The sequence below is a fragment of the Bos javanicus genome, chromosome 3 (genome assembly GCF_032452875.1).
Source record: "Bos javanicus breed banteng chromosome 3, ARS-OSU_banteng_1.0, whole genome shotgun sequence".
Taxonomy (NCBI): domain Eukaryota; kingdom Metazoa; phylum Chordata; class Mammalia; order Artiodactyla; family Bovidae; genus Bos; species Bos javanicus.
In genome coordinates, this window is record NC_083870.1 from 57,146,197 (window position 1) to 57,173,573 (window position 27,377).

Below are 27,377 nucleotides of genomic sequence, written 5' to 3' on the forward strand. Positions count from 1 at the left end.
TGGGTATTCTCAAAGGAACATTACAGACATGTCTAAACTGTGCAGTAAATGTTAACCAGATTAATTTTTTCTTTCAAATTCCCTTTTTATTCTAAGCTGACAGCTCTTTTTTCTTCTAGTTATGAATATATCCTAAGTATACCTTGTAAATTTTCTATCTGAAATTTCAGTACCAGTAGTGAAGTACAAGGCAAAAAGCAGCAAAGCCCTGTCAGTTTGCAAGTCACAAATAAACCCCCAAATCATGACAGACCAGGGAAGACACGTACCTCTCTGCTGGCAGTGATATCTGAAGGTTAAGTTCATGACACTGCACACGGACTCCACTTGGAAAAATCTCTTTCGGCATCAAGGCCATGGAAGAAAATATTAAAACAGGACACCAAACCATTTTTCCCCTTCCCACTGAGTGTTTATTTTATAGCTTTTTCATCAGGTAATCAACTGAAACACTTGAACAACAGAGAGCTGGCAGAATGTTAAGGAGAAGGAGTGATTCTCTCTCCAACAGATGTGACAAAATGGTTTCAACTTGGAAACAGTATTGTGTAAATGAATCAAGAGAACAGCAGAGGGGGAGAAAAAGAGAAAGCAGAGACAGAGGAAGCAGCAAGCATCTTCCAACGCGGACTGTGAGGGGGAAAAGGCACTCTTCTTCAGCTGTCTTGTGTATTTATAAAGTGAAAGTCAAAATATACAATCCGTTTGCCAAAATTACATTCAACACTGCTTTAGAGATGCTCACACACCTGAGTCTCAGTAGAAAGCTTTAGAAGCTGTCTGAAAAATCAGATAGACAGCACCAGTGTGTCTAAACCATAGGCTTACCAGTAATGGGTTTTAAAAGAGATCATCACCATCAGGGTCCTTTTTATAAACAGGACTGCAAAGGTCACAAAGCTGCATGAACTTAAATTACAGGATAAATCTGATGAACTGATTGCCCATTTCTATCTTTACAATTCCCTCTCCAGTAAATCAGAAAGCAAGCTCCACTCGAGAGGAGCTGAATTGGCAGTGCTCATCTCAAACGGGGTGCTTTTCCCCTCCAAAGGCTGCCTGAGCAGCAGTTTAGTTGGCATCATCCAGCAGCTTTGCATAGGGTAAATGGATGCAAAAATTTAACAGCAATTGCCTTACTTCCTCTCAAAGCAAACAGCACTAACTTATGAAGAGGCACATTTTCAACTTATGAAGTAGAAGCACCTGGACCTCTTAAAAGACAAACTTCATAAAAGGTTACAATACTGGGTGCCTCTCATAATAAAGGATTTTAGGGCCATAGGTGTGTTTGAGAATGATCAATGGGAAAAACCAGAGAGACGGTTTACACAGATGTTCTCTATGTAGAATTTGAATAGAAATTAAAATACCAGCTATGCATTGGGGAGCCAGCCTTTAGTTCAATTCTCTAGCGCTTTTAGAATTTTTATTTCATTTTATTAGAAAAAGAGAATCATTGTCTACAAACTATTTTCTTTCTAACTATTCAAATACAATGAGCAAATCACCTGCAATATCAAAATACTGTTTGTAAATCACAGATGGGACTCACAATTTTAGGAATCTCTGATAGGACATATATTGAGAAATAACAGTGGACTTCAAATTATAGGCATTAACTGAATTTTAAAAATAGAAAATAAAATGCAAAGTTTAAAAGTCAGTAAGTTTTTCTCTGATTTTCAGTCATTTAAATCCAATCATCAGGAATTCAGAAGCACCCAGTATGTTCAAAGTTGCACAAATGCATATGGATGATAGAAAAGTAACCCCCATGCAATACTTTATGTGTTGTTGTCAGATATATTTAGGTGATACTTTACAGATTAAAGCTGGGTAAAACCAAAATACATCCTTTCCATTAAATTTTAAAAGTCACAACAATTTATCAATAGTTGCCATTTCACAGCAATTAGAAAATAAGAGTTGATACAAGATGAACAAAAAGGTACTTTTCCCTCTTTTAGGAAATAAACATATATAGATATATATATACACACATACACACATAACATTATCTTTTAAAATTCAAAGTGGTTAATTTGCTATTGTATTGTATAAAAAAAAATTTTCCCCTATTTTCAAAGTACTGAAAAAAGCGCAGAGGCTGAAAAAGAAAAATCACACTTGCCACTTTAAAAAAATACATTACCATCTCAGTGGTTCTGTTTATTTGATTATAAAGTTAGGTATTATAAGGACTCTGCACTTGTCAGGCTCCTAGGACTATATTAGACCACATGGGATTAAATCTAACCCTTTCTCAGTCTCCAGGAAGGATACTTCTCACCCACCCTGAAAGCTGATAGCATAAACGCCCCTATTCTGAACAGCTAAACTGGGAAAGAAAACCTGCCCACCTGGAAGCAATCCAAGTTATAAAAGTTTATGAATCTGTGGGAGAGACCGCCTGGATCAGAAAGCTATTCTTTGGATATAAGTTAGGAGCTGTTTTGGAAGTATATAAACTCTTTTAGGCCAGTAGGGTACAGATTCAAAAGTGATTTCTCCATAAATAACAACCTGCTACAGGGATTGGCAAAGTGCAACCCATGGTCCATATTTGGCCTGTCACCTGTTTCAGCAATAAAGTTTTATTGGGACACAGCCATACTCATCACTTATGTGTTGTCTGCTTTTATACTAAAATGGCAGAGTTGGGTAGCTGTGGTGGAGACCGATGGCTTGCAAAGTCTGAAACTGTATGTTCTCTGAATCTTCTGACCCTAGATCTATGTGCCACTGTAGTTACCTAAAAGAGCTGATGCACCGTAAGATTTAGCTGGACTCAGAGAATAACCCACATCCTAGGCTTCCCTAGCAGATAAATGTCAGATGTCCCATCCCAAGGCGGTGTTTTACTTTTGGGCAAGGAAATCATTTGTATATATTTTCAACAAATGCCTGCAAAGGTATTAAATTCACAAAAAAGAAAGTCAAGTAAGAAAAGTATGCCTGTTGATATACTCTTTAATATTGTCCTATTATTGGGGGCGTGGGGAAGGGTGTTATAATGACTTTTCCTGCCAACTTCTTTTAGCTTTTCTTTAAATTTGTCCAAAATGTCTTTTGATAAGTTGCACTCTCTCCTCCTCCCATACAATCAACAACCATTAAAGCAAGCTGCCTGAAATGCTTAACATAGTCTGGTGAGGCCCTGTTACGGGATATTTATTTAAACTAAACATATTAAAGATTACTCTTTTAGAAAATGTTTCCAAAATCTTTATCTTTGCTACTCCAAGAAGTGGAAGAAAGTAAAGAATGCACAGGGAAATAAAATTCTGCAAAATATACCTTAAAAAACCAGAGGTATAAAATAGCTACCATTTCTGAATGGTAATGTAAAATAAAAACAGAAAAGTCTTCCACATTTGAAGAGCAAATTTTCCTCTGCCCTGAGTCAGCTAATGAAATCTTTTTGCAAACAGGGAACAAACTCCTGAACTCAAGCAGCTGCTCATGAATCTCTAAGAGTTCACAGGTGTTTCAATTTTCAATAGTTGTTGAAACAGGGAAGATAAAACACTGATAAGATATTTATTAAACACAAATTCATATCAAGATGAACTTTTTTCAACCAGCTTATAAGTGAACTTTTCTCTTTTCTTTGTTAAAAAACCAATGATATGAAACTATATGTTAAAGATGTTTCCATAATACCTTACATTTATATCGCGCATAACAATTTTCAAAGTGCTTTCACATGCCATCTCATTTAATCCTCACAACACCCCTGTGAGGTAGGTACAGCAGGTATTATATCCTCATTTCAAGATGAGGAAACTGAGGCAGAGAGAGGTTAAGTGACTTGCCCAAGGTCACACAGCTGATAAGTGGCAGAGCCAAGTCAAGAAATCAAGATTTCCGACTCCTCGTCCAGTACTCTTTCCACTATAACTACTGCCCCCAAGTATGAATAATGTACTTCGTATCAAAATTGAAAGGTTACTGAAGTTCATTTCAGTGATGTCTTAACAGTAAAGTTAAATGAGAAATACAAGAACAGTAGATCTGATGGTTTTACTTGACGTAATAAAATTGGTGCAAAATCACTTGTCTAATTACTTATAACCTTTTGGTCCAAATACATAAAATATGCAATATTTACAGCATTTTCCTTTTTTTATTTTTGTAAATGCAATGCTTTAAAACACATTATAAAGCACCTTAGTAAAAATAGTCTACAAGGAAAAGTACAGAAGTAGGAAAATCCTACCCATACCACAGCTCACTAATGGAGATATAATATGGAGTCACCGATACCTCAGTTTTACAGCTTTACAAATAACCCATGGAGAAACAAACACTAAATTTACTTTTTTGATATTAATATGTGGAAGCCTTAACTAAAACTTTAGGCAGGGTGGATCCTGGTGGTGGAGGAGAGAGCAGCACGGAGCAGAGTGCCCAGGGCTGTGCTCCTGGGGCCCCGGGCAGCTGCCCCGGGTGCAGCCAGCGCTCACCTTGCCAGTCCCAGCACTTGCTCCCCGCCGCTGCAGCAGCCAGCATGCTGCACCCGCTGCTGCTTGCCTGGCTCTGCCTAGCTGGCTGGCCTGGGGCCTCCCGCAGCTGCCAGCTGCCCTCTGAGGGGAGACCCCTGAGCGAGGTCTGCCACACCAAGCTGGCCGCGATCATTGTGTACGCCAAGGTGCTAGCGCTGTACCAGGAGTGGCATGGCCTCTACAGCTACCTACCTGCCCTGGCAGTATGCTGGGCTCTTCTACTGGGCCCAGATCAAGATGCTGTGCAACCAAGCGTGGGGCAGCACGCTCCAGGTGCCCGCAGGCTCCAGGCTCAACCTCACTGGCCAGGGCTACTTCTCCTGTCACTCCCACACTGTGGTCCAGGATTACTCCTATTTCTTCTTCCTCAGGATGGATAAGGAATATAACCTCTAGCCTCATGGAGTCAATTTCCAAGATGCCATCTTTCTAGACACTCTAGAGAACAGAAGGATGTTTTCCAGCCTTCAAATTGTTTGCAAAGGCAGCAGCTGGCGACCTTCTCCAATGACTGGGAGGTCCAAGAAGACACCAGGCCCAGGTACCACATCTGAGAGAAGGGCCTTGGAAAGATCCACAAAGCTGCCAGCATGGGCAATGTAGCCAAAGTGCAGCATATTCTCTTGCTCGGAAATAATCGCCTAAACGATGGAGACAAGATGAACAGGACTACCCTCCACTTGGCCTGTGCCAATGGTCATTCAGCGGGGGTAACTCTCCTCCTGGAGAGAAAAATACCTTCCTAACCTCTGAAAAGAGGACAGTGCTGATGAAGGCTGTAGAATGTCAAGCAGAGGAGTTTGCAACTATTCTGCTGGAGCACGGTGCCAACCCAAATGTCACAAACGTCAGCAGCAGCACTGCTCTCAACTATACTGCCTTTTGCCAGAATATATCACTTGCAGCAGAGCTGCTTTCATACGATGCCAATAACAGAAGCCAGGAATAAGGATGACCTCACACCACTGTTACTACAAGTGAAAGGAAACAGCAAATGTTTGGAGTTTTTAGTACAGAAAGAAGCAAATATATATGTGGTTGATAAGATGAAAAGAACAGCCCTCATGCTTGCTGTCAGTTATGAGTCAAATGCAGTCAGTCTTCTTCAGCAAGGTGTTAACATCTTTTCTCAAGATGTTTTTGGATGGACTGCTGAAGAATGTGCTGTTGTTAGTGGTGTTATTATTCACCAACTGATTACTGACTATAAAGAAAAGAGACACCTCCCGAAAATAGCAACTCAGTGGATGAGAATTCTGAGGAAGACTCTTTAAGCAGGTTTTCCAACAAACAACCTGGTGTTGATTTATGGCCTACATCAGACGATAAAGTCTTAAGATTTTAAAACCAAGGTTGAAGAAGAAAAGCAGCAGAACAAAAGTAGTGAAATGCAAGTATCCGACAACATATGTGATGCTGCTGAAGACTGGATTCGTTCAGCAGAGAAAGAGTAGGAAAAAAATAGCAACCAGCTGTTTCCTGCTACGGAGAATGAAGATTCTGATAGTAGCGATCCTAGCATGCATATGAAGGAAGTAAAGAAAAAGGACAATGAAAAATGGACACCAAAATAATATGTGATTACACCAATATTTGAAATGACCAATTCACTGACTAGTGGTCTACTGCATGTGAATGATGACAGTATTTTAAGTAAAGTGGATCAGGATGATGGCAAGCCTGCAAAGAAAATATCTAGTGAACAGAACAAGGTTGAAGAACAAACTAATTCTGTGGATGACCTTGATGACTTAATTCAGTCATCTGAAACCACTTCCAAGGATGGCGAGTTGAATTCCATATTGCTACATAAACAACTGGGCATGAGGTGTAGATTCTGTTAGCTTGTTGAAAATTTGGGGTGCAATTCTTTCTATAAAAGATTAATAGAATTTTTAAAAAGCCACTGTGAACTACTTAGAGGAAAAATTAAAATGGAAAGTAAGGTTAGTGGGCTACAGAAAGAGTTGTCAAGAAACAAAAGAAGTGAAATCACAGAGCAACAGAGAGTGGAGTGGGAACGAGAGCTCCTCAGCTCGAGATGAACAGTCTCTTGGACTCTGTGGGAGAGGGAGAGGGAGAGGGTGGGATGATTTGGGAGAATGGCATTGAAACGTGTATAATATAAGAAATGAATCGCCAGTCCAGGTTCGATGCAGGATACAGGATGCTTGGGGCTGGTGCACTGGGGTGACCCAGAGGGATGGTATGGGGAGGGAGGTGGAAGGGGGTTCAGGATTGGGAACACGTGTACACCCGTGGCAGATTCATGTTGATGTATGGCAAAACCAATACAATATTGTAAAGTAAAAAAAAATAATAATAATAAAGCAAGAAGAAGAGAAGAGAAAAAGTCTGGTATGTTATATGAAAAAATTAGGGAGCAGTTAAGAAGAAAAGATTGGTAAGAAGTTGAAATAAAACAACTTGAGTTCACTCTCAGAGCACTAGAAATAAAACTGAAGACTGTGAAAAATAATCTGAATCAGGCTGTAAAAATGAGAAATGACATCAGAAGCAGCTTTCTCGAGAATGGAATGCAAGAATCTTACAGAATGGGAATCCTGACCTTGCCAAACGAAAGGAGATAGAAATGGCTAATAAGGAAATGAACTCGAGTCTATGTCAGAGGATTCACTGGAGGTGACTCATGTTATTGTGCTAACTTAGAAGATGAGCCACAGGATTTAAAGAAGACGTTATGTCAACTCACAAGTCAGATGCAAAAAGCACAGGATCAACGTACGAGGCCCTGAGATGTGCTGAGAAAACACAGGATCATATCCAAAAACTTGAAATTGAAAATGCAAGTTTAAAACCACAGGTCAAAAAGCAAGCAGGCAAAATTGAACAGCTTCAGAAAAACCTGTTAAGTACAAGTTCGACTGATGATCTTACAGCAGAGCTAGAAACTGCATCTTCAAAATGTCTGCACCTGGATGCAAAAAGTCAAGTTCTTCGACAGGAGTTATTATCTATGAAAGAAATGCAAAAGAAACATGAAAAACTAGAAAAGAATAAAAAGAAGTTGGAGCAAGAAGTAGTGAACCTCAAAAGTCATACAGAAATGAATATGATGGAACACAGTCAAGCAGAGCAGTATAAAACAGTAGACTGAAGAAAGAGCAAGACAGGCTCTAGTAAACTAAAAGAAGTCAACCTACTTTTGTAGATATAAGCAGCATCTCAAGAAAACTTAGAGCAATCATGAAATTAGAATAATGCTTGAATAAGAAGTCGGATCCTAAAGGAAATACTAAAGGAATTCATCAATCCTAAAGGAATCCTAAAGGAATTAGTCAATCCTAAAGGAAACCAGTCCTCAATATTCACTGGAAGGACTGATGCTGAAGTTCGAATACTGTGACCGCCTGATGTGAAGAACTGACTCACTGGAAAAGACCCTGATGCTGGAAAAGACTGAAGGTGGGAGGAGAAGGGGACAACAGAGGATGAGATGGTTGGATGGCATCACTGACTCGATGGTCATTGAGTTTGAGCAAGCTCCGGGAGTTGGTGATGGACAGGAGACCTGGCGTGCTGCAGTCCATGGGGTCGCAAACAGTCGGACACAACTGAGCGACTGAACTGAAGAAGTCAGATGCAACTCAGCATTACAGACTTGGAATCTGAACTCTCCAAGATGGAAACCTTTTAAGAAATTTCTAATAAAAAGCAGAATTGGGAAAATATAAGCAACTCTACCTAGGAGAACTAAAAGTTAGAAAGTCATTGGCAATTAAACTAGACAAAACTAATGAACGGCAGGCAGAGATCAGAATGTAAGTGGAGAACTAGAAGAAGCTGCTGCTGAATTTGAATCTGGATCCCATAGAGTGTCTCCTCTAGGATCCACAGATGAGTCAAATCTATATCAGGACCCACTTTTGAAAACATCACAAGAGTATGTACAGATTTTGAAGAAAAAATATATGATCTAAAGGATAAACAGTCAAAATTTCCCTACTGGACTGTTTATATTACATATTCACTTTTTCCCATTAAACATGATGAAAAAATCTTTCTTAAAGGAAAATATTTTTGTGAGGAAAAAAAAAAAAGAACTTTAGGCAATGTCAACATTCTCTGAAGTGTTTCCCCAATCTTAGATACTGGGGAGATAGGAATAAGAAATACTGCTTTCTTTTTACAGTATTAATAATGATTTAAATTGGTTTTAACACCAATAATCATCTTTTAAAAGAAAACTAAAATGATCTACATAAATATGGGCAATTCCCACTATAGCAAAAACATTTTTAGCAACCATGACCAAACATTTAAAAATAAAGCACACACTGCCAAACAGTTAATAACACCAGCCAGTAGAGGAGTACAACCCAAACCTCCAGGCAAAGCAGCAGATGGGATTCATCTTCATTGATGGTTAGTTGAAAAAGATGCTTTATCAAAAACAGAATATCAGAACTTTTCTGTAACTGCATCTAGCCTTCCATTAGACCTGCTAGGTATTTATTTTAGGTGATGTGTAGGTTTTGTCCAGGCAGGAGGTTATAACTCCCACCAAAATTTAACCAGAAAAAAATAGGCTGAAACTTAAACTTCCTGGACCACTGACGTGTCAGCCAGAATCTACTTCCTTGACGTCACTGTCTGTACCCTAACGCAAAGTGTCTTATATACCCATCAACAATCCAAGTTGTGGAGCTGAGAACTAAGGTAAAGACAAGGTCGAAGTTGTAGTTCAAGAATCTAACTGTCACACCTTGTACTCAGTTCGATTTAGGGTAAATCTTTTCATAGAAAAAGTTCTGTGCAAGGATGTAGAGGTCTCCATCTTTTTCTCGTACAGCATGGGCTCTGATGAACTGGAACTGCTCTAGTGCAAACTCATAGAACTCGTTCTCCATTTTCCAAATGTCAGACTGCTGTAGTTTTGCAATGGTTTGTTTAGTAGGGAGTTTCTTCTCTGTGGTTTTCCTAAGATGAGATTTCTTTCCTACTTACAAAGGCAAAAGAGAAAAGGTAAATAAATTCTGAGAACACACATAAAAATCAATGCCTGTTTATTTGAAGAGATGACATGTGGAAGGCAGGTAACATAACTGTTTCATCTTAAAATCATTCAGGCAAAAACAGTGTCCTAATCAGTGATTTGTTCTTCGTAAGACAAATCTTTATCCTCGTTAAAGATTTAATGAGATGTCAAATAATAAAAGTAAGAATGGCCACTTGGTAAAGTGTAGATGGTCACTGTACGTTTTATATTCTCAAATGCTTGGTGTTCTGACTAGTTTGTTTTTAAAGATATCAATATCTATTTTCAAACTTTGGACTGATTTCTCATAACCTCTATTCTGTATACCTATGTATTAAAAGCTAGGGCATATGCATATTCTAGGGGAAAAAAAGAGTTCCTCTGTATATTACCAAAGAATATGGGGAAAAAAAATCAGGATTAGGCTGGACCAGCACAGTCACCTTCAGATTTTTAATATCGTCAAGGCTATTGAAGCATACTTTTAGGAGCATTATAACAGACAAGAGCACAGGTTCATTACCAACATGATTCAGTCTTCCGATCCTACCAGTACCTAAATGGCACCAGACGTGTCTAAAGCGTGGAATGCATGGCCGGCACTACTGAGTATCACACAATTTCTAAAGCTGGCACTATAGTCTGTATCTTTCCACTATACCCACAATGCCTTTTAATTATCATCTCATGCACATTTATTCATTCAAAAGATATTTAGTGAACACCATCTGTGTGCCATGTATTGTTCTGTATTGAAAATGGTGAGGAGAAACAGACAATATACCTGCCTTTCTGGAGTTTTACTCAACAGACTTCGAATCATACATATTTTGCAAATGGCAAAGTTAAAGTCAGCTTAAAAAAAACAAAAACAAAAACCATCCTTTATATACCTGTACGATAGAGTTCTGTAGCACCCCTGAAGAACCGGGGTAAAGCTGCCTCCAGTAACATGATAAAATCTTCAAGCTCTTCAGTTACTCCCACCAGAAAGTATTCATTAATTAGGTTATACTTGGCTTGATCCATAGCCCACCTGCTTCCCACATTCCTAAAACCAAAGAAAAAGAATAAAAAACCTGGTTGTAAAATCTGCTAAGTATTTTTGATGACTTTGACACTGTATATTATGGAAAAAACAGATAAACATGTGTTCATTCAAAGCCTTAATGCCCTTTTATTAATGTCCTTCGGGAGGCACACCTGTTCTTAATTTCCTTTGCCTCTGTCTCCAATTTCTGCTGAACCATGCAGGGCTAATTCAAATTTTACTAGGCGACACAATATGAACAGTTAAAAAATATGTATATTTATGTATCTTCCTATCTGATTTAGGCATGAGTGCATCTAATCTTTGTTTACAGTTGACACTTGAACAACATGGGTTTGACCTGCACAGGTCCGCTTATATGCAAATATTTTTCAATAGTAGATATTATAATACCACATGAACCATGGTTGGTTGAATCTGCAGATCCAAGGAATCATGAATACAAAAGACCAACTATAAGTTATACTGGAATTAACCCCTGCCTTGCTCAAGGGTCAACTGTACTCTAAACTTCATTCATTTTAAGAGCTAGGAAGGTCTAAGCAATTTTGTATAGTGGTTATCTTCATTTAATTTATGAATTTAGGTTTTTTAAAGAAATGGCTCTGCTATGGATCTTTTAATTTTTACATTGTCAGCTACTGACTGTTAATAGCAATTTGGCCCTAAATAAACTATGCCTTTGGATTCTTTTCAGCATTGACATTTCCTAATCCTGATTCCAAGCTCTGCCTTTAAGCAGTGTGATATTGAGCGAGGGTCTTTCACCTTTCTAAACTTGTTTTCTCAGCCATTAAAAAGCTGGGGTGGGGACTTCTCTGGTGATCCAGTGGATAAGACTCCACATTTCCACTGCAGGGGGCACAGATTTGATCCCTGGTTGGGCAACTAAGATTCCCCAAGCCAAAGGATACAGCCAGGAAAAAAAAAACCAACCAAAAAATACTAACACTTGTGAATTCCCTTGAGGTCCAGCTAGGACGCTCTTCTTTCTCTGTCAAGGGCAAAGGTTTAACCCCTGGTTGTGGAACTAAGATTCCACATTGCATGGCTAAGGGACTGTGGCTGGTTGGAGAAGTAAACAAGCTGATTTCTAAGGTCCCTAAAGAAGTTCAATTAAAATCTTATTAACACCCAACAGAAAAGTATATTATTGTTCTAAGGTGGGGGTGGCAAGGTTTTCCTATGAAAAGCCAGAGAGTAAAGCCCAAGATGGCTTTACAGGTCATATGGTCTTGGTCACAATTACCTAATTCTGCTTCTGCAGTGTGAAAAGAGCTACAGACAATAAACAAATAGATACAGTTGTCTTTCAAAAAAATTATTTATAAAAACAGGTATTGGGCCAAATTTGGTGTCCAGGTTGTAATTTACTGATTCCTGTTGTAAAGGAAATGATTAAAAATTGAGAAGACATTCTTTCGAAGTGTCCAAGTCTTCTTATGTTATTATAGTTGACCTTTGAACAAGAGGGTTTATGGGTGCCAACTAGACCCAATCCCCCACTCCCCAGTTGAAAGTCTGCGTATAACTTCCAGCCAGCCCTCCATATCCCCAGCTTTATATGTGAGGATTCAGTAGTGCATGACTACAGATCATGCACTACTGTAATACATATTAAAAAAATCTGTGCTTACGTGGGTCCTCAAAGTTCAAACTTGTGTTGTTTATGTTGTTTAAAGGGTCAACTACATTATGTGTTGATATAACCTACTGAGTAAGACCTTAAGGTTCACAGTGACCTAACGCTACATTTCAAACGATGATGGAAAGAACAGAAGGCATTCCCTGTGTCTCCCATGGTTTTAAGGAAGACACTAACTGCATGTGTTTCTTGTTTGTTTTTCTACTTTTGCTATTAAAATGATTGACTAGAACAAATAAATACATACCATTACTTTTACAAACTGAAAACTCAGCACATTCTGAAGAAATAAACTCTATTAAAGATAAAACATTTTTATTTTACCTTGGCTTCTCTCAAAGTCAAATCAGTTTAACAGTAAAACCAGGTAAATAATTTACCCACTAAGCCTCTTCTTGATCTAAAATGGGTGGCTAAAACAACAAGCTTAGGAGAAAACGAGGTTTATGAAAGGACTCCTGACTTCTAATTAAGAACACTGCTAGAATATAGCAATATACATAATATCAAAAATCTTTAAAAACCAGCAACTGAGAAATCATGGCAAGCATCTTATACATGAAGAATCTTTTTAAGGCACTTTTTAAGGTAAGTAAAAAACTAGATATTACTTAATTACATGTTATTTTTGGTCTGGTCTTTCATAAACTTCCTTACATTGAGCCCTTGATTAATGCATCCACCTTTGTGAAATACAGATTATGGAGAAAAATAAGTAGATTATCGATTAACGCTAACTTTATCTCCCTACCAGCATTCCGAGCTGTGGCCACAGAAGAAGGGGATTTGAAGCCAGAGCTTCTCTGGAGCACAGTCTGAGCCTCCCTCGGCTACACATTCATCAAAGGTCTGGAAAAAATACAGAGCAGAACATGTGAGCCACAAACCCGAGCTTCACCTATCAATTATCTTAATGTGGTAAGTTATTAAATCAATGGCAGCAAAGAGTTGGATGAGATAGTGACTTAAAGTGATAGGTTACAAAACATACTTGAGGCACTGAGCAAAGGTAAACATGGGCTTTTCTCATATTTTTGTTTCACACCAATGTTTATAAGAATTCTTTTACCATAAGAATGTAACATCCCCAGATAATAACTTGTCCTTGAAATTAAGTACTGGTTTATGTTGAATCTGTGTATTTATATTTTCTATCCCCTTACCAAAGTAAATTAAATAAGACTCAAGATACTCTTCAGGAAATAATTATTTGAAAATAATATAAAGTAGAACTACACTTAAGTCTTTCCCTCTTTCCTCATTAAAACGAACAAAAACATCATTGTACAAGCAAAAGTGACCCCAGATACTAACGACTGATATGGCCCCTTCTCCAAATGCATCTGACTAAATTAACTAAAGGGCTTCCCAAAATGCAAAAGATGCGGGTTTGATCTCTGGGTCAGGAAGAGAAATGGCAACCCACTTGGAGTAGGAAATGGCAACCCACTCCAGTATTCTTGCCTGGACAAGAGGAGCTTGGTGGGCTCCTCTTCGACAGAGGAGCTTGGTGAGGTACAGTCCAGCCAGTTGCAAAGAGCTGGACATGACTGAGCGACTAAGTACATATACAAATTAATGAAAAGGGAAAGAGACTCACAGGTTATGGGTCTAAAATTAAATCAGCTTCACTTTCTTGAGAACTTACTACTATCTGTCACAGGCATTTTTACAGTAGGCTTTATCTATCTGAAATGATATTAAGATGCCAAACTTAGACGCTCAGGCTGTTGCAGTAGTCATCTATAAATACCACCTGTTACTTCTGAGAAGAGAGAATATGAAAGAGTAGAAAGAGAATGCATCCAGAGTCCAGACTTCTGAGTTTCTAGAACCAGGTTTGACCTTATCTTGTGTAAGTCATTATGGCCTCTAAACCTCACTTTGTAATACATTTCATATAAAGTTAGGTAAATTCAAAGGTCCCTTTCAACCAAAACGCTATTGAGAACAGGACCCCAAATCCTTAGATCTATGAATAGAGAAATAGTGGGATAATTATCTTTATTCTGGCAACATTTAAGAGGCAATAGCAAACTGCAGTCCACAATTGACTTGCCCATTTCTTTTACAGATGGCCTTTACCATGATATAGGAAAAAGTTTTATGACTTGGGCTTGAATCTTGAACCAGAAAACTTAAGTTTTGTTTTAGTCTCCTCATCTAGAAACCAAGGACACAGTCTTATTTTGAAGAAGAAACAAAATGATGGATGTAAAACAATCTACCACAAAGACTGGCTGGCTCATTATAACCATTAAATAAATGGGATGTATCCATGTCTGTCTCTCTCTCTCCCCACCTGTCCTCCCTAACAGTCAAATACAATGTTTTATTGCTTCTTATTCTCCTTGACCTCCACAGCACTTGTCTATTTCTTTGAACACTGCCCTTTTGGCTTCTTGTTGCTTCTCTGTACCTTTCTGAACGTACTATCATTATCGTCTTTTAAGGCATGTTTTGGTCCTTCTACCAAGTATGGAAATTCAGATGCCTTTTCTTACCTACACCCTTCCTTAGCTTATTCACACTTCCTTGGAATACTTTATGATTTCCAGGCAGAAGCTTTCCAAATCTGTACCCCTAGATGAATCACTTCTTACGTATTTTCTGATACCTAGTGTGCCTTTTCATTGAGTTTCCAGTATTACCTCATATTTTGTATTTCTGGCAATATGACATTGCCCCTTGTAATTCAGACTCAAGATCTCAGAACATTTCTTAATTTTTCCTCTACTTCACTTAACTTCCTTGAGGTAATCTTACTTTCATCAGGATTTCACAATGCCATTTCTCCATCCTTACAATCACTTTCTAATCAGGTTCTGTTTCCTCTCTTCCTTCAATCTGCTCTTAGACCACCAGATAGTCTAAGTAGTCACTTTTACATCTTCTACTCAGAATACGTCAAAAGCTTCTAATATATTGAAAGAAAGAAGACACAAACTCTTTATCCTGGCTTTAAAGAATGCTTCATACTCTGACTTCAATGTGCTAGTCTTATCTCTATGTATAACTTCTTTACCAGATTAACCTGTTCTACAGTTTCTCAAGCAAGTCATATGTTCCTGCAGATCTATATATGTTTGCTAAATACATTTTCTTCCTCTGAAAGTGCTGTCCTCTACTAATCTAATATACAAGACGCTATCTTTCCAATGACTACTCTGGCCTCAGGTCACTCATTCTTTTAAACTCATATAAATTAATTATATACTGCCTTGTAAAAGGATCAACTATTAGGATCAGGTATGTATATCTATTTATCTAAAGAACTTGTTTCATGTACTTTGAAAAAAAAAATATTATGTTCACTCTTCCAAACTACAGAAAAACTTCTTGGAGGGATCATGAAGTATGGATTTGTGTCCTCCATAGCACACAATATATTGTTACACCAGTTGTTTGCACAATCAATATTTGTAAATGGCTGGGGAAGACTGCACTTCAGAGATTTTGCATGAGGTTTAAAGGCACAATTCTGGTTGAGATGAAGACAGGAGTGGTAACATTTTTTCATGAAGCATTTTGACGTTCCTTAAAGTTCTCCAAAGTTATCTTAGGATTTCCCTTCCCCCATACACACACACACACACACACACACACACACACACACGTACATCACTCTATTTTTTAAAATGAAAACATCTCAGTTTATACTTAAGACTCAATCAACCCCATTTCCATGGCCATTATATTATTTCTGAAATTTACCAGATGGTCTATTTAAATTTGCTGGTCTAAGTCACTTTCTAAAAAGTGGTTTTATTATCCTTTATGCCAACTTGTAGCTCATAAAAACAAAACCTGTGTATCTATCTCTACCATGTTCCACGTTCCAATAAATCAAGTGGTGATATATCAGAACGTTTCTGATTCCATGCCTATTCAATTTTAAACGAATCCCAAATCATAGTATGGTGCCTCTGAAACTCAGAAGAGGTGCTCTGCTTCATTATACCTCTGTCTGAATAGTCTCAGATAAAAAAAGAAATGAATTACTAAAGTGATTGTGGGTGAACTCACAAACTGTACCACCATTTTGTGTGTGTAGAATTCAAAGACATTAGAAAGATTTTGTTTAAATGTAATAAATTAGGGTATTAAAAGAGGTTACAGTATTAAAAGTTTACAGAGTCACTATATAGACAAGCTTGAGAATTTAAATATACACTATTGGAATCAAAACTGATTAATGAGTAAGCATGTGGGATTGCTATTTTAACCCAAGTTCTCAAGTTGGCCAACTCCTACTTCCTGTGTTCTAAACTGCAGAAAGTATTTGTTTTTCAGACAAAGCAAATGTGCTGATAATCTTCAAGTTTACTTTTGGCCAGTAGCTTAAAACCTGCTAAAAAGTTTCCCTGGTGGCTCAGATGGTAAAGCATCTGCCTACAATGCAGGAGACCTGGGTTCAATCCCTGGATCAGGAAGATCTCCTGGAGAAGGAAATGGCAACCCACTCCAGTATTCTTGCCTGGAAAATCCCATGGACAGAGAAGCCTGGTAGGCTACAGCCCATGGGGTCGCAAAGAGTCGGACACGACTGAGCAACTTCACTTCACTTTATTTTTTTATCTTTTTTAAATTTTATTTTTAATCTTTACAAATTGTATTAGTTTTGCCAAATATCAAAATGAATCTGCCACAGGTGTACATGTGTTCCCCATCCTGAACCCTCCTCCCTCCTCCCTCCTCCCTCCCCATACCATCCCTCTGGGTCATCCCGGTGCACTAGCCCCAAGCATCCAGTATCGTGCATCATCTGCTAGCCAACTCTGGGAGACAGATTTACCACCAAAATCCACTCTTCCCTTCTTTTAATCACAATGTTTAGTTTCTCCTGCAGTTAGGTGTGGCCATATGACTAAGTTTTGCCAGTCAGCTGGGGGCAGAAGTAATGTGATCAAGTTCTGGGTCTCTTAGTTAAAAGGAAACTGGTGGGCCTCTACTTTCCTCCTTCCCACGAGCTAGAAGGCAGATGCTGTGGTGACCAATTTAACCAAGCACATAAGGGCAAGCCCCGGAAGGGCAGCAGAGTAACAATATGGCAGGAACCTCACTCGCTGAACGACAGTATGGAGCAAAGCTGCTTTAAGATCCTGGGCCCCTCATCTTTAGGCTTTTATGTATGACAGAAAAAAATCTATCTAAACATTTGAATTTCTTTGTTTTAAAAGCTTGATTTACCCTAATTCACCTACCACACATTTTATTAGACAATATAAAAGTGGAAAAAGCTGTGGTACATATACACAATGGAGTATTACTCAGCCATTAAAAAGAATACATTAGAATCAGTTCTAATGAGGTGGATGAAACTGGAGCCTATTATACAGAGTGAAGTAAGCCAGAAGGAAAAACATAAATACAGTATACTAACACATATATATAGAATTTAGGAAGATGGTAACAATAACCCGGTGTACGAGACAGCAAAAGAGACACTGATGTATAGAACAGTCTTATGGACTCTGTGGGAGAGGGAGAGGGTGGGAAGATTTGGGAGAATGACATTGAAACATGTAAAATATCATGTAAGAAACGAGTTGCCAGTCCAGGTTCGATACACGATACTGGATGCTTGGGGCTAGTGCACTGGGACGACCAAGAGGGATGGTACGGGGAGGGAGGAGGGTTCGGGATGGGGAACACATGTATACCTGTGGCGGATTCATTTTGATATTTGGCAAAACTAATACAATTATGTAAAGTTTAAAAATAAAATAAAATTTATAAAATAAAAAAAAAAAAGTGGAAAAATAGTTTGGGTTTTGCCTCCTTTATAGTTCCTTCTTATCATTTGGCAGAGGTGTTTCACTCCTACCAACTTAAAAGAAACAACACAAAGAAGGCCAATAACAAGGAAGATATATTAAAAAAAAACTATAAACAATCAGAAATTGGTGAACATACACGAGTGTGCTAGATCTTAGTGTACAAAAGAAGTCCTATTTCTTTTATCATTTATTTATTTTTTAAGCCACAACGTGTGTGGGATCTTAGTTCCCTAACAAGGTTTTGAATCCACATTCCCTGCATTGGATGCAGAGTCTTGACCACTGGATTGCAAGGGAAGTCCCTCTGCTCTTTCTTTATAAATATGTGATGAAAAAAGTAAACCAAGTGAGAGAAATCAAGTTAACGCAACTCAAAACCATCTTTACTGTGTAAAACCTGAGTGAATCCACCGAGGCCTTAATCAAGATGAACGGCTCCACTGACTCCGACAGTGACACTAGCCCTTGGGTTTCTCACTCACGTCACACCACAGAGGGTGACAGTCACTTAAATGCTGGCCACCAGGATTTTCCCATTGCTTTGCTAACTTCTATTAGCCTTCTCCTAAACATTTGGGCCACATTTCAGAAATGAAATTTTCTATAAATATATGTTTTACTCTGTTATCAGAGTAAAACTTCGAGGTCTTAAAATACAAAATAAAAACAAACAAATGAAATAAAAACACTCTAGTCCAGATCTCTTCCTCTCCCAGAAAACTCAGTTCAGCATACTAGAGAAACAAATTTATAATCACCTTTTTCACTTAAACAACCAGATTACTTAGATTATTACTTTAAACATTTAATTCCTATAATTGAAGGTCAATAATTAAAATTTGATGCTTGGTAGTGATGGCATTTACATTCAAACCCTTTTCTACAAATATCTTGCTACACATTTTCTACAGAAGATTGGAAGCTGAGAGTGAGCTCCCCCTTGATTTCTGCTTAGATAAAAGCCTATCTCCATCTGTAGGCCCTACTGCTCTCATATTTAAAATGTATGGAGAAATAACAGCAACTATCCCATAAAATTATTGTATGGACCACCTGAAATGATACACGGTATGTGGCTTAAAAAAGAGCTTGATACACAATAAGTACTCAGTAGATGTGAGCACTATTATTGTTAGCTATATTAAGTAGTATTATTACCTAATTCCCCAAATGAAATAGGATAGCAACCACAAAACCATGGTATCCAGGGCTGACATGACAAATGGTGGATGTAGGAACCTATGTGACTGTGAATCTTTTCCTTACCAACATTAACATTCCTTTAGTTGAAGGAGGGAGATGGATACCGACAATTACCGAGTAAGAGCTACTGTAAATGATAGGGCTAAAATTAAAAAAAGAAATGAAGCAGTTGGCATTGAAGTGAATTTAGAAATAACTACTGATAAATTTTAAAGTACTAGGTCACAAAAGAGTTACACTACTAGATTTTACAAAATTTTGCAGACTTTCCATAGTAACAGAAGTATATATATTTTTTTGAAGATTAAATAATACTAAGAGATTTTTTTTTTCAGTATCCACTGGAAAAAAAAGGGTACTGTACCCTTTTTAGGCAGATCAGTACCTTCTGCCTAAAGCTTTGAGACCACGGAAAGAAATAGCAAATTCTAAAAAACGAAAAGGTAAATATAGAACAAAAAAATTCCACTACCTTCTCATGCAACAGAGGGCACTGATAACTTAGGAAAACATTAATTGTTGGATGTTAATTATTATAATACATCAAGTATCCAGCATCACTGCTATGCAACACTAGGTTTAAAAGGTGAAAAATTCCCTCACTGAGCCACTTGCTAAGTGTTTACAGATGACCTAAGCACCATAGTAGATGTGGTGTTAACAAAGGTGAATGAAGTATAGTCCCTGCTTCTGGAAGTTCACAGCATTCTGGAGAAGACATATATGTAAACAAATAATTCAAGTACCACAAAATAAATATTTCAAAAATAGTGACATGGAGTACTCTGCTGCTGCTGCTACCAAGTCGCTTCAGTCATGTCCGACTCTGTGACCTCATAGACAGCAGCCCACCAGGCTCTCCCATCCCTGGGATTCTCCAGGCAAGAACAGTGGAGTGGGTTGCCATTTCCTTCTCCAATGCATGAAAGTGAAAAGTGAAAGCGAAGTCGCTTAGTCGTATCTGACTCTTCGAAACCCCATGGACTGCAGCCTATCAGGCTCCTCTGTCCATGGGATTTTCCAGGCAAGAGTACTGGAGTAGGGTGCCATTGCCTTCTCCGATGGAGTGCTCTGGGAGCTTTGAAAAGGACATGGCTATCTGCCAGAAAAGACTTTATGAAAGAGGTAACACTTGAGCTGGATCTTAAAGGTGGACAAAGAGTTTTTCAGAGTGAAGGAGAGACATTCTAAACACAGGGAACAAAACGTGTGCAAAAAGTATGAAGGGATTAATACATCTGGAGGAATGTGACATTTCCTGCTGAGGCACTGGGGGCTTCAGGGGAGAAAATGAGGCAGGAGAGGGTGGCTGCAGGCTCTGTCAGACTGCATCACCCACGTGTTGGGCACCCCTGTGAGCAGAGTGGTTCCAAGAAAGGTGTTCCACCAAAAAAGTGACAAAAGAGTTTGGTTTCTTAGGAAAGCAAGTCTGGGGTTGCTCTGGAGGATTCACTTTGATAGAAGACAACTCAAATCGGAACCTGCTAAGTAAGAACTCTGTTGAGCTATAATTTTTATCTTGCCTGAAAAAAATAGCTGTTTTAACAAAACAGGGTCCCCAAACAGATGAACACAAATCAGTGTCAACTCCCATCATCAAGATTTAGAGAATCAAAGTATATATCAAATATGTCATATTCATGAACAGCTATAGTAAGCTCACAGAACACTGTTAATAGGACTATAATAAAACAAATATTCAGCCCTGGAACAAAAGTAAAATACTTTCTAAAAAGACAAAATATACACTCCAAAATAGTTTATTTTTGCTTCTTCATACTTTTTTTGGTTCTTTTGAAATGTTCTACAATAAGCAAGTAATATATTTATAATCATTAATAAATTTCAAAAGCATTCACTGTTCATTGCATGCAATTCACAAACAATTATCTTTATAAAAATTCTGAAGCTAAAATACTACCTTTTTGTCTCCTTGTTTTCGTCTTCTTAATCCTGGTCTATAATCATCTCCAAATCTCAGAAAGTAATAGTAAGAAACTAGCCTCTCAATAGGATCCCTTATGACATTAATGTAAATAGGCTTTTTCTTCACTCCAAATCTGAAACAGAATAAAATTTAAATGGTGAAATCAACACTTTTATTCTGTCTGGGATGTCCTGAATTATAAGTTTGAGGTATTAATTCTGTATGGAAAAAATATGAATTAATTTAAATAGAGTATGTGGAGATTTGGTACAATTGTAATATTTATATTACAATAAAGTAGTAAGACATCTTCACGACCCAGATAATCACGATGGTGTGATCACTCACCTAGAGCCAGACATCCTGGAATGTGAAGTCAAGTGGGCCTCAGAAAGCATCACTACGAACAAAGCTAGTGGAGGTGATGAACAAAGCTAGTGGAGGTGATGGAATTCCAGTTGAGCTCTTTCAAATCCTGAAAGATGATGCTGTCAAAGTGTTGCACTTAATACGCCAGCAAATTTGGAAAACTCAGCAGTGGCCACAGGACTGGAAAAGGTCAGTTTTCATTCCAATCCCAAAGAAGGCAATGCCAAAGAATGCTCAAACTACCTCACAATTGCATTCATCTCACACGCTACTAAAGTAATGCTCAAAATTCTCCAAGCCAGGCTTCAGCATGTGAACCATGAACTTCCAGATGTTCAAGCTGGTTTTAGAAAAGGCAGAGGAACCAGAGATCAAATTGCCAACATCCGCTGGATCATCAAAAAAGCAAGAGAGTTCCAGAAAAACATCTATTTCTGCTTTATTGACTATGTCAAAGCCTTTGACTGTGTGGATCACAATAAACTGTGGAAAATTCTGAAAGAGATGGGAATACCAGACCACCTGACCTGCCTCTTGAGAAACCTATATGCAGGTCAGGAAGCAACAGTTAGAAGTGGACATGGAACAACAGACTGGTTCGAAATAGGAAAAGGAGTACGTCAAGGCTGTATATTGTCACCCTGCTTATTCAACTTATATGCAAAGTACATCATGAGAAACGCTGGGCTGGAAGAAGCACAAGCTGGAATCAAGATTGCCGGGAGAAATATCAATCACCTCAGATACGCAGATGACACCACCCTTATGGCAGAAAGTGAAGAGGAACTAAAAAGCCTCTTGATGAAGGTGAAAGAGGAGAGTGAAAAAGTTGGGTTAAAACTCAACATTCAGAAAACGAAGATCATAGCATCTGGTCCCATCACTTCATGGGAAATAGATGGGGAAACAGTGGAAACAGTGTCAGACTTTATTTTTTGGGGCTCCAAAATCACTGCAGATGGTGACTGCAGCCATGAAATTAAAAGACACTTACTCCTTGGAAGAAAAGTTATGACCAACCTAGATAGCATATTCAAAAGCAGAGACATTACTTTGCTAACAAAGGTCCGTCTAGTCAAGGCTATGGTTTTTCCAGTGGTCATGTATGGATGTGAGAGTTGGACTGTGAAGAAAGCTGAGCGCCGAAGAATTGATGCTTTTGAACTGTGGTGTTGGAGAAGACTCTTGAGAGACCCTTGGACTGCAAGGAGATCTAACCAGTCCATTCTAAAGGAGATCAGCCCTGGGATTTCTTTGGAAGGAATGATGCTAAAGCTGAAACTCCAGTCCTTTGGCCACCTCATGCGAAGAGTTGACTCATTGGAAAAGACTCTGATGCTGGGAGGGATTGGGGGCAGGAGGAGAAGGGGACAACAGAGGATGAGATGGCTGGGTGGCATCACTGACTCGATGGACGTGAGTCTGAGTGAATTCCGGGAGATGGTGATGGACAGGGAGGCCTGGCGTGCTGCGATTCACGGGGTCGCAAAGAGTCAGACACAACTGAGTGACTGAACTGAACCGAAAGTAGTAAGAATTTTAAAATTACAAATGAAGATACAGGAGTGAGGGGAAAATTGAATGACAAATAATCTTAAATTTTACTAGCAAGAATTACATAAAACATTTCAATTTTATATAGCAATGAGTTCTGATTTCTGGCCCACCAAACTAGTAACTGTTATTTATGGACACAGCAGAAGTCCATACAAGTGTGACCATTTGAGCTTACCCTCTGTGGTGCTAATTTTAAAAACTAGATAGAAGTGAAAGACATTAAGTCTTCAGCGTTATTCATTCCTTAGGGAATGAAGAGAGTTTACAGAACACAGAAGGTGTTTGCTTTAGCAATATCTGTAGACCCTAGAATTGTCTCGCTGGTCCCTGTTCTCATATCCTCACTTATCTCAGCCTTGAACTTCAGTATTACCCCAACTCTCCACTTTCCTTTATTCTTCGTTTAACACAATTACCAAGTTCTTCTGATTTTTTCTTTTGTAGGTTTTTCACAGATTTGATCTGTCTTCATCACTTCCTTTCCTGTGACAACTGCCCTCTTCGCAGGCCTCTTGCTTAGAGCACTGCCATAATTCGTGGCTTTGTAATTAATAATAATAGTTTTCTTGCATCCAATCTCTCTCCCTTTCAATTTACCTTCACGCCAATTCCCAACTGATATTTTGTAAAACATCACTGATAAGATCATTCTCCTTAGGAACCTGAGATACCACTGTTTATGTTGACATCAAACCCAAACTCCTTTGCTTGGTTGTTAATATCTGCTTGCCTTATGTCTTGGGACCCACCTTATTGATCCATTTTTATTTTCAACTCTCCACAGATAAGAAATCATCTATCAGTTATAATTAGGTCCCCCTCTTCTACCTCTCACCAATATATCATACTTCTAGTTCTCAATACATGCCTTCACTCATTGTCTTCCTTAACTAGAATGCCATTCGCATTTCCCTATTCTTTTTATTAATTAATTCATTCAAATATACTTTTTTGTGTATCTAATACATGCCAGGAACTATTTTAATATTAGGAAAACAATAATGGGGAAAAAAAGACAAAATTCCTTGTCTTGCCAAAGTTAACATTCTACTTGGAAGAGACAGAATGTAAACTAATAAGAAAATATATTAATGGTAAAAATACTAAGGAGAGAAATGATGCAGTGAAAGAGAACAGGGAGAAGGGGGGACTGCTGCTGCTGCTGCTAAGTCACTTCAGTCGTGTCTGACTCTGTACGACCCCATAGACGGCAGCCCACCAGGCTCCCCCATCCCTGGGATTCTCCAGGCAAGAACACTGGAGTGGGTTGCCATTTCCTTCTCCAATGCATGAAAGTGAAAAGTGAAAGTGAAGTCGCTGAGTCGTGTCCAACTCCTAGAGACCCCATGGACTGCAGCCCACCAGGCTCCTCCATCCATGGGATTCTCCAGGCAAGAGTACTGGAGTGGGGTGCCATTGCCTTCTCTGAGAAGGGGGGACAGTACAGTTCAAACTAGGGTTTCCCAGGGAGGCAGCACTATTATTACATTTTTTTAATATTTGGCTTCCCTCATAGCTAAGTTAGTAAGAATCTGCCTGCAATGCAGGAGACCCAGGTTAGATCCTGGTTCAATCCCTGGGGCAGGAAGATCCTCTGGAGAAGGAAATGGTAACCCACTTCAGTACTCTTGCCTGGAGAATCCTATGGACAGAGGAGCATGGCAGGCTGCAGTCTGTGGGTTGCAAGAGTCAGACAAGACTAAACCACCACAGCACTATTATTATGTGATGAGAAGAGAGCCCCATCGATATCTGGGAGAAAGTGCTCCAGGAAGATAAGACTTCCAAGCAGGAAGGCCCTAAAGCAGCTAAGTGCTGGGCATTTTTGAGAATCAACAAGGAGGTCAAAATGGCTGAGGCAGCATGAGGAAGGGGGTAATGACAGAGCATGAGAGTGGAGAGAAATGGGGGTGATGGTGGGGGAAGTGTAGACCACGTGGGCCTTGTAGGGCACTACAAGCATCAGGAGGGAGCCTGAGTCAGCAGAGAAGTGTCATGATATGGAATCTAAAGTACAGCATGGTAACTGTAATCAACAAGGTGTGTGTGTGTGCCCAGTCACTCAGTCATGGCCAGCTCTTTGGGACTCCATGGACTTATAACTTAGATTTCCCTTCTTACTAAAATCTTTTTTTAAAGGCACCCAAAAAGCACATAGCTAACCTAACCAGTTTCACATTTCCTCTTACTTTTGCCTGTTACAATGTCTTACACACACACAAACATTCTATAAATATTTTATACTAAATTTTTAGCAAATAAGTAGTGACGAGAGACCACAGAAGAGAAAAAAGCAAGATGCCAAGATACAACTTGCTTCTCTCAGCCTTTGAATTACTGAAAAGTAACTGAACAGGACATTTCTAATTTACAAACAGGTTGGATTCTGTAAGAAATGCTTTGTGTGTAAAATGGGGTCAACTCTGTTGAATTCCAGTCCTTTTTCTCACTATTAAGCCATTTGTCTAAGTCATTAAAATCTTTTGTACATATGGAAATATTGAAAACTACAGAGAACTTTAGAGCTTATTGCTGAAAGTGAAAGAGGAGGGTGAAAAACTTGGCTTAAAACTCAACATTCAAAAAACTAAGATTATGGCATCTGGTCCCATCACTTCAAGCAAACAGATGGGGAAACAATGGAAACAGTGACAGACTTTATTTTCTTGGGCTCCAAAATCACTGCAGATGGTGACTGCAGCCATGAAAATTAAAAGACGCTTGCTCCTTGGAAGAAAAGCTATGACCAACCTAGACAGCAAATTAAAAAGCAGACATTACTTTGCCAACAAAGGTCCATCTAGTCAAAGTTACAGTTTTTCCAGAAGAATTGATGCTTTTTGAACTGTGGTGTTGGAGAAGACTCTTGAGAGTCCCTTGGACTGCAAGGAGATCAAACCAGTCAATCCTAAAGGAAATCAGTCTCAAATATTCATTGGAAGGACTGATGCTGAAACTGAATACTGCTGAAACTCCAATACTTTGGCCACCCAATGAGAAGAACTGACTCATTGGAAAAGACCCTGATGCTGGGAAAGATTGAAGGCGGGAGGAAAAGGGGATGACAGAGGATGAGATAGTTGGATGGCATCACCGACTTGATGGACGTGAGTTTGAGCAAGCTCTGGGAGCTGGCGATGGACAGGGAAGCCTGGTGTGCTGCAGCCCATGGGGTTGCAAAGAGCTGGACATAACTGAGTGACTGAACTGGACTGAACAGAGAACTTTTTGGAAAAACATTATTCTATTAAATTTGTGAGTTGGTTGATTAGAGCTTGGGGTATATTTTTTCAATGAGCAACTCATAAGCCTATAAAATCAACAACGATGCAGTAAAATTTTTCTCAATTTTTAGAAAAGGAAACAGTATTGTTGCAAATCTTATGGCATTGTCAAATTAGGTATCAGAGTAGATGCTCCATAAGGGAAGACGACTTTCTCTCTGGTTCATAGCTTTATCATTAATGTTTAGCATGATGTGAGACAGGTGTTGGATATTAGAATCAGGTTAAATGAACTGTTGTGAATTGGCTACTTACAAAAGGCCTTCCTGTGGAACAGTGTACTCACCAGTGAGAAGAGGGTTGGGAGGCATTAGGGAAACATACCTGCTACCTTAACTGATAATCAAATATAATCAAATCCCTTATGACTATACAGTGGAAGTGAGAAATAGATTTAAGGGACTAGATCTGATAGATGGAGTGCCTGATGAACTATGCACTGAGGTTCGTGACACTGTACAGGAGACCGGGATCAAGACCATCCCCATGGAAAAGAAATGCAAAAGGCCTTACAAATAGCTGTGAAAAGAAGAGAAGCGAAAAGCAAAGGAGAAAAGGAAAGATATAAGCATCTGAATGCAGAGTTCCAAAGAACAGCAAGAAGAGATAAGAAAGCCTTCCTCAGAGATCAATGTAAAGAAATAGAGGAAAACAATAGAATGGGAAAGACTACAGATCTCTTCAAGAAGATCAGCGATACCAAGGGAATATTTAATGCAAAGATGGATGCGATAAAGGACAGAAATGGTATGGACCTAACAGAAGCAGAAGATATTAAGAAGAGGTGGCAAGAATACACAGAAGAACTGTACAAAAAAGACCTTCACGACCAAGATAATCACGATGGTGTGATCACTCACGTAGAGCCAGACATCCTGGAATGTGAAGTCAAGTGGGCCTTAGAAAGCATCACTACGAACAAAGCTAGTGGAGGTGATGGAATTGCAGTTGAGCTCTTTCAAATCCTGAAAGATGATGCTGTGAAAGTGCTGCACTCAATATGCCAGCAAATTTGGAAAACTCAGCAGTGGCCACAGGACTGGAAAAGGTCAGT

At 38.9% G+C, this 27,377-nt stretch overlaps 1 protein-coding gene and 3 pseudogenes across 6 annotated transcripts in view; 3 read left to right on the top strand and 1 right to left on the bottom strand.

Annotated features, from left to right (window-relative positions):
• Positions 1-388: 388 nt before the first annotated feature.
• Positions 389-27,377, bottom strand: part of HS2ST1 (heparan sulfate 2-O-sulfotransferase 1) — a 189,237-nt gene continuing 162,248 nt past the window's right edge. For 4 of the 6 annotated variants that reach the window (XM_061411383.1, XM_061411381.1, XM_061411386.1 and 1 more), the window contains 4 exons: positions 21,108-21,246; positions 12,955-13,052; positions 10,401-10,558; positions 389-9,471 (listed from right to left, as the gene is read on the bottom strand). In XM_061411383.1, the coding sequence (XP_061267367.1) occupies positions 9,242-9,471; positions 10,401-10,558; positions 12,955-13,052; positions 21,108-21,246 (625 nt within the window). In that variant the 3' untranslated portion in view covers positions 389-9,241. The remainder of the gene's footprint in view (positions 9,472-10,400; positions 10,559-12,954; positions 13,053-21,107; positions 21,247-27,377) is intronic. The other 2 variants (XM_061411384.1, XM_061411382.1) reach the window with 1 other exon arrangement.
• Positions 4,514-5,062, top strand: LOC133244345 (coiled-coil domain-containing protein 3-like; annotated as a pseudogene).
• Positions 5,099-5,782, top strand: LOC133244344 (putative ankyrin repeat domain-containing protein 19; annotated as a pseudogene).
• LOC133244348 (ankyrin repeat domain-containing protein 26-like) lies at positions 5,852-6,601 on the top strand (annotated as a pseudogene).